Raw genomic sequence first — 10,141 nt, forward strand, 5'->3', positions numbered from 1 at the left:
TCGCCCATCTTCCTCAAGACCGTCTCCTACTGCGACGACGAAGCCGAACCCTGGCGGCGACAGATTAAGGTAGGCAGGAGAACGGTCGCTGCTTTTGTTTAACGGCAGATGTTTCGAAAGGGATAGGTGGTTTGCTTCATTGTAGTTTGGCTTGTTGTCTGCTCATGATATAGGATCACTTTAACTTCATAACAGCTGTAATAGAGAGTTTAATGCAGGACGTCTTTGTCTGCAGGTGACTCACCATGTGACCGAGAAGAGGTCAAGGTCATTGACCCGATCACTGAGTGACAAATTCGTGGAGCCGATGGCCAGCGTGCGGCCGCTGAGCCTGTCGTTCCTGTCGGTGGACAACGACAAGAAGAAGGGGCGCAGCCGCGACCGGTCGAGGGACAGCCGGCAGAGCGAGCCCGGCCGCGACAAGAGCCGAGAGCAGAGGTTCCGTGAGTTCCGCAGCCGCGAGAAGAGCGTGGAGAAGACCAAGTTCAAGTACCACGACTACAGCAACAGCTTCAGCGGCTTCCCGATCGCCGAGCACAGCCTGGAGGCCAAAAAGAAGAACTCGGACCACCGTAAGATCTCCAAGCAGAACACGTACGTGCTGCAGAACGGGCGGGGCGGGTCCAAGCACCCCGAGCGCCGGGCCGAGAGCGACCTGGGCGGCTACAAGAGCAGCAGCAACAACAACAGCATCAACAGCAACAGGTCGGTGGAGAACCTAGAGTACTCGCGCGTGGCGGACGACATCAGCCCAATCCCCGAGACGGAGGAGGACGTGTCCGAGAGCCACTACGCCGAGATCTGCGACTACGGCCAGCGGGGCCGGAGGCAGCCCTTCGCCAGAGGCCACCCTCCGCTCAGCCTCCCCAACCTCAGCTTCACGCTCGAGGAGGAGAACCACGTCCCGAGTGACGCTTCGGGCAGGCTGAGCGCGACATTCAGCGACAGGGAGTCGAGGAGCAGGAAGTTCTCGAGCGCGAGCGGCGACTACAAGGAGAACATCCCGCCGAGCGAGATCGGCGTCTCCACCATCCACGTCAGCGCCGCCGACGGCAGCCGCGGTGAGGAGACGAGCTCGATCAAGGGCGGCCGCGACATGATCGAGAAGGACAAGGCGAACGAAGTGTACATCATTCGCGTGGTCGTGAAGGACCAGGAGGACGACAAGCTCTCCACCATCAGCAGAAACAGCAAAGGGGGATACTACATGAAGCTGAAGGGCTTCGAGGTCCCGCAGGAGGAGATCGGGAAGACGGTCCTCGGGGACGAGGTGAGCGGATACGACTCCATGTGCTGAGAGGCGTCCCCGCTTCCAACCGACTCCCTGTGCTAACACGACTCCCTGTGCTCAAGTCAAGGACGCGTATGCTGTGCGCTAGGATGGTCTGAAAGTCCTTTAAGAAGTGAAGTGCGCCCTTTGGAAACTGAAGTTACAGAAATTTGTGGCGTTTTATCTCCGCAGACTTAATCACAATCGAGTTGAACTTCCACTCGCCTAAATGATTTGAAAATTCCGTCTTACATTTCTGTATCTCGGTTTCGCTTATATGAACTAGCATATGTGTTTGTGTACATAATTTCCGTGGCATGTAAGCAATACTTTCTGTTCCTGGAAAAAAAAGTCTTTATAACTGTGTTTCCTGTCGTGTGGTGCGATCCAGGCGCTCTAGATTGCACACACTCGTGGCTGTGACTCCGGGAAAAGGGTTACTCTCAGTGACGATAAACCCTGCTCTTGAACCTTCAGTGTAAAGTTCTACATTATGTATCGAGTTTTATGTGGTCGATATTGGAGCATATCCCAGTGCTTTAAAAAGTTGTAAACATACACACATACATACGTGCCTGTATACATTTAAACTTGTACGTGTGTACGTGTTCATGTGGATATATGTGCATGCGTGTGTATGTATGTGGCAATATGGATTTGATAAAGTATATTACCTTCACTGTCAGCAGAAGCTCAGAACAAGGCGCAAAGACAAACACGCCTCTTTTCCTGTAAATGTACTTTTATGCTACTTATTTATGAGAAAAACAGTACGTAAACATGCAACAAAAGACCAGTACCTTCTGTGATGAAATCTTAGGCGAGTAAGAAACGTGACAAGGAAGAACAAGTGATTCGTATATTCTGCCTTCAGGAAAGCAGGATGTTTGAGATACTGCTGTTCAGTCTGTATAAACAGTGATAAATCCCAAATGTGTTTTGAAAACCGTTTTACTGATACTTGTATTGTACGCACTGCGGGGTCTGTACATTGTGTGTTCGAAATTCGTTCGAAGCAGCGAGTGAGACAGTAAAACGGTTCGTTTTATTGAAGGAAATGAAAGGAATATGAAATACACTCGAGTTTGTGATGAAGCACTCACGGTAGATGAAAAAGAAAGTAAATTTATAATTTCATAAAGAAACAACAACAACATTACAGTGTAGTAACCCATGAGGTTTAGACACTGAAACGCAAAAGACATGTAATGAAAATAAAAACAAACCAAAAAACTAAGAACAATTTAAACTATAATACAAGTATGAACGAGAAGCACATGTAGATTAGAAAAAGAGCAAACGTGATGCTCTCAGTCCCGTCCTGAATCTCTAGTCAGATCCCCGACAATGACCCCACGAACTGTCCCGCCCACTGACTATCGCTGCAGACACGTGCCGAACAAAACAGACACGTCTCCTGTTGCTCCTGGGTACAACACTGACAAAAACTTGTCTCGAGTTTGGACAATTAGATGGGAAATTATCATTCCGAGGCAGCCAATCAACGTCGAGAGGCAAGTTTGCACAGCCAATCAGCACTCGAAGTTGGGATTTTCTCGCGGCCAATCAGAATGCAGCTTGGTGTTCGGGCAAACACCCACTGTTTATGATTTGCTGTCTTTTTCGCCGCGATCTCTGTAATTTGTTCAGACCTCTTTCTTCGGTATGAGTGTAATCCTGTGATGATAGCTGTTCGAGCTAAAAGGGCCTTTACATATTTTTTCCCATTATAGTGAATATCCATAAACGAATATATTTATTCTTAATAAGCATATGAGTGTGAACTTTTTCCCTACTTATTTTGATAAAAGATCGCATATTCTTATGCTATATAATGTTTAGGAAATCCACATTACTCCCCCAACCATTGCACAGCACAATCATATCAATCAAGATAAGTTTTGGCAATAAATCTAATTAAACCTTCAAAAAAAAAAAAAGGTAAATTGACGATTGCGTCGCACTGCACCCACTGAACGAGGGATGAATATCATCATATAATCAAATGAGTTGTTGCGTCGATTGGTATCACAGAAAGAGAAAAAGTGGTTTCGAAGGAATGTTCGAAAGGTCAGGAGCGAGGTCGAGCCTTCACACCAGGAAACATCCCCTGTATATGAATTCTTGTATAAATGTCTCTGTAGCCCATCCTCTATATTTTGATGGCTTGCTGTCATGTTTTTTTATACTGTCATATATTTCGTACTGTATTCACATATGGCGAAATAAAAAATGTATTTCAACATATTTGTGTTTTTTTTTCTTCATTAAAAGGAACAAAATAGAAAGTGGTATTTTTAAAGAGAATTTAATTTAAACACTGATATGTATTAATTTTACAATATGTTTCATACCAAATTTTAACAGAATTAACACAGTGAGTTTCAAATATTCTAAGAAATGTCATTTGAACTTGACGTCTTCTCCCAGCTTTTTATTTATTAAATGCAATTTTAAAGAAATGTGAATTTATTCACGTTTATAATTATTGGAAAGTACACAATTGGTATATTGCTGTACACGACTGGAATCCTGCATTATGTGACAGTCTTTATGTATATAAAAGTACACAAAATACATGCTCCTCATATATATGAGTAATACTGTACAAAAAGTTATCAGTCAGTTATACGGCCCAAGAATTATACTCTTGGGCATCAAATACAAGCTGTATAACAGCGTCGTGTTATTAAAAACATCGGACTTTCACCGTAACATTCGTACACATACAAGATCAAACATAAGCTTTAATACGCCAGTTTCTCAATATAAAATACACTGGCAAGTCATCTTCAGTCAATTGGCATTCACAATGAGAAAAAAAATATATTTTCCGTATATCAGCAAGCGATGCCAATAAACATACTGATTATCATACAACATAACCATAAAAGTACCTTCCCCAATACTTTAGATGCTTCTCTTTAGAATACACTGAACCCACGTTTTGCATGTGATTCATGCTGGGTATCATGGGAATGATAGCAGGTACTAATCTACTTTTTCAGCAGCTTCAATTTATGAACGTATTTTGCTAGTATTTTTGCTAGCAAATTTAAGCCAGAAATAACGAAAAGGTTAACAAAAACAATACCAGTGACTAGACGAATTTCGCAATCATACACAGTTTTCGAAATGTTTCATGATTATTTTTATTGGAAAAAATACTACTAGTATCAGTCAGATATCCTTCCACATTTCACAAACAAAGCACGCCGCTCTTCCATGTCTTGATGCCTTTATAGAAATACAGTAATACTTTCAACCGTTGTACCGAACTAAGGGGCGAAAATAACGACCCTCTGGCAGCCGTGAAAGATTCGACTACCACTGATTTATTTGCCAGTAAGTCGGAGTTAGACTGAGTGTTGTGAGCACCATTGAGGAAAAAATATAGTTTTCACACTCGAAAGTTCCTGCCACTAAGGACTCTTGGAATCCAACATTATCACTTTTTCATCGCTAAATTGCACGATTCGGTGTACACACACACACACAGATATATATATATATATATATATATATATATATATATATATATATATATATATATATATATTTACCACTTTTCGAGTCACCTATTACTCAGTGTTGTCTCTGAATAAGTTATTTTTTCCATCTCGTTGCCATCATTTGGCTATCTGTCCTTGGTTCACACAACTCGTGCTCTGATAAGGAATTTCCCGTAGCACACCTGACGTCCCCGCCAACAGAAGCATCAGCCTCCTTGGTGATCAGCACAGCGAGTCGCTTCCTTTGCTGGGCTCCGGCGAGAACCCTTGGTCCAGCTCCTCCTTCGGCACCTCGAAGCCCGGGATCTTGACGTAGTATCCTCCGATGTCTTTCTTGAGAAGAGTGAAGCTCAGGTTGTTCTCCGGGCCGCGCCCTGTTGCCCTGCGAGTCCCGTTCTCTTTGTCGGCGGACCGCTGGCGCCCCGGCCTCTCGTTCTTCAGCGGGGACTTCCTGTTGAGGATGTACTCGCAGATCTCGGTGTAGTGCGCCTCCTCGTCCTCGTCCTCCTCCGCCTCGTGCACGGGGCTGATGTCGTCCGCGACCCTCGAGTAGTCCAGGTTCTCGATAGATCGGTTGAGTCTGCGGACGGCGTCGGCCTCCTGCTTCTTCTGCTGCGTCCGCGGGCTGCGTCCGTTCTGGAAGATGTACGTGTTCTGCTTGGACAGCTTCCTCTGATCTTGGCCCTTGCAGTTGATCTTGCTGGGGCTGTGGTCGAGCAGCGTCTCCTTGCTGCGGCTCCGAAGGATGTTGTCCCTGCTCTTGTCGCGCGCCCTCTCGCCGAGGCGGACGGCCAGGCGGTCCCGCGACTTCTCTCGGCCGCGGTTCTTCCTCTTCTCGACGTCGGCCAGGAAGGCGAAGCCGGCCGGCCGCGGCTGCTCCACGAACTTGTCGCTCAGCGAGCGGCTCAGGGACCGCGACCTCTTCTCGGTCACGTGATGCGTGACCTGAGGGGAAGCAAAAACGTTAGATAATTTATGCTATGTAAAAATCGTCAAAGAAATTGAAATATGAAATGAAGACTGCAAATACGATTAAAAAAAAATAATATCTTAGACAGCGCCAGACCTTGATCTGTCGCCGCCACGGCTCAGCCTCGTCGTCGCAGTAGGAGACGGTCTTGAGGAAGATGGGCGACTTGGGGAACAGCGGGTCCTTCACGGGCGTCAGGACGAAGTTGGACGCCACGTCGATCTCGAACAGGGTCGCTCGAGCCTCGTTGGTCATCGTGCACGCGAGGATCACAGCCTCCTTCTCCGCCTCCTCCAGTCGCAGCACTCCTGAAGGAGGACACCACCCATTAATACAAGCACAAATCCTGTCATGACTTGGGGCCGGAAAGGACTACAGGCGATACGATGATACCCTGCAGCGTAGTTGAAGATGAACTAAAGATGTGACTCCCCATTAGCAGAATACGATAAGTTAAGAAACATATCTTACACTATAGGACGTAAGCTGTTACCGAACACAAGTTAGACAGAAAGTCGTACATCCTTCACCTATCAGTTAAGCTGTTGTTGGGACCCATATATTGCTTTTATGAACAAATCACCCTCATGTGATATGCTGAGAGATGTAGAAATAAATACAAGCGGAGAACTTTCCTTGCCGCTGAAGCTAAAGATGGGATTCCAGTCTCCAGAGAGAAGCTGCCTACTTTCATCCCACACTCTAGAGCACAATGACGAAGGATATCCAGCAAACACTAAGCCTCTTGCGCGACTCACCGGTGAAGTTGCACGGGACGCGGGGCATGTAGCCGCACACGAGCCTGACGGTGAGGGGCAGCTTGTGGTTCTTGAGGATGTGTGCCATTAGGTACACGTGGTTGGGGTTCTTGCTCGTCTTGTGCGCCGTCGTGTAGAAGCGCCCCGACGCCGAGAACGGAAGGAACACCACCTGCAAAAGGCAATCAGCGCGTTCGTTGCAAAATAGGCAGAAAGGAAGTACATTTATAAAATGTTGGGCAATTAAACTATATACAGAAAGTACAGAAGAAAAAAAGTGAGAACAAAATGGTAATCATTAGCTCTCAGTTGGTTGAAAAAAAAACTCGGCAACAAAAATGAAGCAAAATGAAAACAGATTTACCCCCAAAGTGAAATCGAAACAAGACGTTAAGCCTACCTCGTTTCTATAGTTGAGGCACTGTGCATATTTATCACACACATAGACGGGGCCGGCATCGCGCCCTCGTCCTGAGCTGTTGGTTCTCCGGGCATTGAGGTCCTCGAAGATGCCCAGCAGCTTTAGCACGTGGCCGCTTTGGACCGCCGTTTTCTGGTACGTCATGCGCCCGTTTTCTGTGGTTAAGGGGAAGACTTGCCAAAATGAACAGTGAAGACGCGCGTGCGTTAAGACCAAATTTGGGGGAATTAATAGAGAATGACATCCATGGTTGTAAGAATGGGGATGTGGTGAAAATGGCAAAAGAAAATTAGTCTTTAAAACCATGAATCTCTGTGATGACTTCATTGCAGTCGTAGAATAAAGAAACAAATTGAAAAGTCTTGGGAAATTTGTTAATGGTAGCAAAACAAACGAAAAAGAAAAGCGACAAAAACAAAAAGGCAGTAGAATGTCAAGCGAAGAACTTCGAAAACATAAAAATCCACGGCAGAGTCTCACCATCCTTGAGGTTGGTGTAGGCGGGCACGTCGTATCTGGTGAGGAAGAAGGAGACCTTGCTGGTGGCGACCTGCTCCACCGACGAGAAGAAGGGCGCTGTGTGGCCCTCGCTCGTCACGATGGCGAACCAGCCTGGGGGTGCGGGTGGGGGGAGTGAGGCTCTGCTTCGCTCTCGCTCTCGCTCTCGCTCTCGCTCTCGCTCTCTCTCTCTCTCTCTCGCTCTCTCTCTGTCTTTCTCTCTCTCTCTCTCTCTCTCTCTCTCTCTCTCTCTCTCTCTCTCTCTCTCTCTCTCTCTCTCTCTCTGTCTCTCTGTCTCTCTGTCTCTCTCTCTCTCTCTCTCTCTCTCTCTCTCTCTCTCTCTCTCTCTCTTTCTCTCTCTCTCTCTTTCTCTCTCTCTCTCTGTCTTTCTCTCTCTCTCTCTCTCTCTCTCTCTCTCTCTCTCTCTCTCTCTCTCTTTCTTTCTTTCTCTCTCTCTCTCTCTCTCTCTCTCTCTCTCTCTCTCTCTCTGTCTTTCTCTCTCTCTCTGTCTTTCTCTCTCTCTCTCTCTCTCTCTCTCTCTCTCTCTCTCTCTCTCTCTCTCTCTCTCTCTCTCTCTCTCTCTCTCTCTCTGTCTTTCTCTTTCTCTCTCTCTCTCTCTCTCTCTCTCTCTCTCTCTCTCTCTCTCTCTCTCTCTCTCTCTCTCTCTCTCTCTCTCTCTCTCTCTCTCGGCCAACGTTCAGACATAAAATTCAAGGTCGGGTTTAATCTCCCAAAACCGATCTGCAAAGTCGGACTCGATCTACTCGTCGCGGCCACAATAAAACTCGGCGGCAGAACTGCTTCAGATGCATATCTTAATCTGCCGCCTGCGAGTGGACCGTTACGTGAGGTGGGAGGGTGGAAGGGGGGGGGGGTAAGGTGGGATAGAAGGAACAGAGGAGTAGGTGGAGATAAAGGGGAAAAAAGAGGGAGAAAGCAGGAGACGGAGAGGGGAAGGGAGACGGGGTGTAAGAAGAATTGTCAGAAAGAGGAGGACAGGGATAGAGAGGCAGGGAAGAAGAAGAAGGTATAGATATAACAAAGTAAACTGGGGGGTGGGGTGGAGGGGGGACAAAAGACAAAGAAGAAAAGTACCGGAGGTAGGAAATGCAGTAAGGGGGAGAAGAGAAAATGAGAAAGAGGCGGAGAAGTCCAAATCGACCGAGGAAAAGGGGAGAGGCGGGAGGAAGGAAGACAGGAGGAAAATTAAAAAATAAATGAAAAGAAATAAAAGAAAAAAACACCGGAAAATGAGGGGTAGGCAATCAAGAAGAAACACAAGCGAAACGGAGTTGCGCAATGGAGTAATCTAACCTGTGTAGGAGTCTGGGATGACGATGGCCGGGCCGACGGGGGTGAGGGCGCCGTCGTGACCCGGCCGGAGGGACACGCCGCGGACCTGGAAGGAAAGGGGCAGGGGATAACGATGATGCCTCGTTGGGGATGGTGGTGGTAGTGGTAGTGATAATGTTGGTAAGACGATGATGGTGATGACAGTGATTGTGATGGTGGTGATGATGATGGTTATGATGACGATGGTGATGATAATGATGGCGATGATAATAGTGATGGTGATGGTGGCGGCGATGGTGATGATAATGAAAAGGAATATCATATTGACGAGGATGAAGATAATAATGATGGTGGTGATTTATTGACGGCAAAAGTAGTAATGATGAAAAATTAAAGAGAAAGAAAACAATAGTAAAGAACTATGCAGAGGGCGGGGGAGGACCTTAAGTCCTCTCTTGTCACCCCGCGGTTGTGTCATGCATGTCAGCTATTCAGATTATCCTTAAGGCAGGAGTGCTCTTGGTCTGTCCGTCAGTCTCTCTCTCTCTCTCTCTCTCTCTCTCTTCTATTTCAACCTCACTGTTTGGCTGCCTATCTGCTTCCCTCTATATATCCCATGTATAAGTCACGCATGTACACTTTGAGAAACCTAAACCATGGCACTGGATTAACTCAAGTCATATGGGCAATCCTAAAAGAAAATATCACTGTCCTTGGAACAGAACTTACCTACCTCAAGATCTATTTATTTTCTTATCTATCAATAATATTACTGCCTTTTCTGTTGTTATGATAAGGCGACAAAGTGAACTCGGGCGCGGGCCATCGACAAGAGGGGCTTGAAGTCACAAAGGATGATGGTGACAGTGGCGATGATGCCAGTGGTGATAGTGGCAGTGGGGATGCTGTAATGATGGCTGCAATGGCACCAGCGCCGCAAGGCCCTTCGGCCCAACGGCTTCAGGCGTCGACCGACCCCACCCGTCGTGTCCTTACCTTGGTTGACGTGTAGTTCTGGTAGAGCAGGAGTGGGCGTGAGAGGTCCAGGCCCGTGGGCGCGGCGGGCGTGTGGAGGTGAGCCGCAGTGGGTAGCTTGCATCGTTTGAGGAGGCTCTTGGGGGTTAGGGAGGCGCCAAGCATGGGCGGCGGATGGGGCGACGCCCCCGAGAGCCGCCCGCTGGACGACCCAGACGAGTGCGAGCTGGACATGGTGGCGCTGCTGCACTAGACGCGGGCGTGGGCGGCGATGGCTTTATCCGGTCGCACCATCCTCCCCAGCGGGCGCTCTGCTCCCGGCGGGATCTCACGCCCTCCTGTCGGGCGTCCGCGTCAATCCGCCGGTGCTGAAGGATGGCCTCCTCGTGAGGGCTTATCCTTCGGCGAGCCCTCCGCAACCTCTCCTTCAGCTGCTCGCTGCCG

At 47.7% G+C, this 10,141-nt stretch overlaps 2 protein-coding genes across 2 annotated transcripts in view; one reads left to right on the forward strand and one right to left on the reverse strand.

Annotated features, from left to right (window-relative positions):
• LOC125028990 overlaps window positions 1-3,515 on the forward strand; it is a 10,541-nt gene extending 7,026 nt beyond the window's left edge. The window contains exons 6-7 of the mRNA XM_047618681.1: window positions 1-69; window positions 236-3,515. The exon at window positions 1-69 is cut by the window's left edge and continues 143 nt beyond it. Coding sequence (XP_047474637.1) covers window positions 1-69; window positions 236-1,297 — 1,131 coding nt within the window. The 3' untranslated portion in view covers window positions 1,298-3,515. The remainder of the gene's footprint in view (window positions 70-235) is intronic.
• A 47-nt stretch (window positions 3,516-3,562) lies between these two features.
• On the reverse strand, window positions 3,563-9,931 carry LOC125029073. The gene is made up of 7 exons (XM_047618827.1): window positions 9,719-9,931; window positions 8,744-8,828; window positions 7,412-7,543; window positions 6,911-7,086; window positions 6,511-6,682; window positions 5,849-6,060; window positions 3,563-5,727 (listed from the first exon to the last, which is right to left on the reverse strand). The coding sequence occupies exons 1-7, from the start codon at window positions 9,929-9,931 to the stop codon at window positions 5,005-5,007; spliced, it is 1,713 nt and encodes a 570-aa protein (XP_047474783.1). The 3' UTR covers window positions 3,563-5,004.
• Between the last annotated feature and the right edge of the window lie 210 nt (window positions 9,932-10,141).

The sequence above is a fragment of the Penaeus chinensis genome, chromosome 9 (assembly GCF_019202785.1).
Source record: "Penaeus chinensis breed Huanghai No. 1 chromosome 9, ASM1920278v2, whole genome shotgun sequence".
NCBI lineage: Eukaryota > Metazoa > Arthropoda > Malacostraca > Decapoda > Penaeidae > Penaeus > Penaeus chinensis.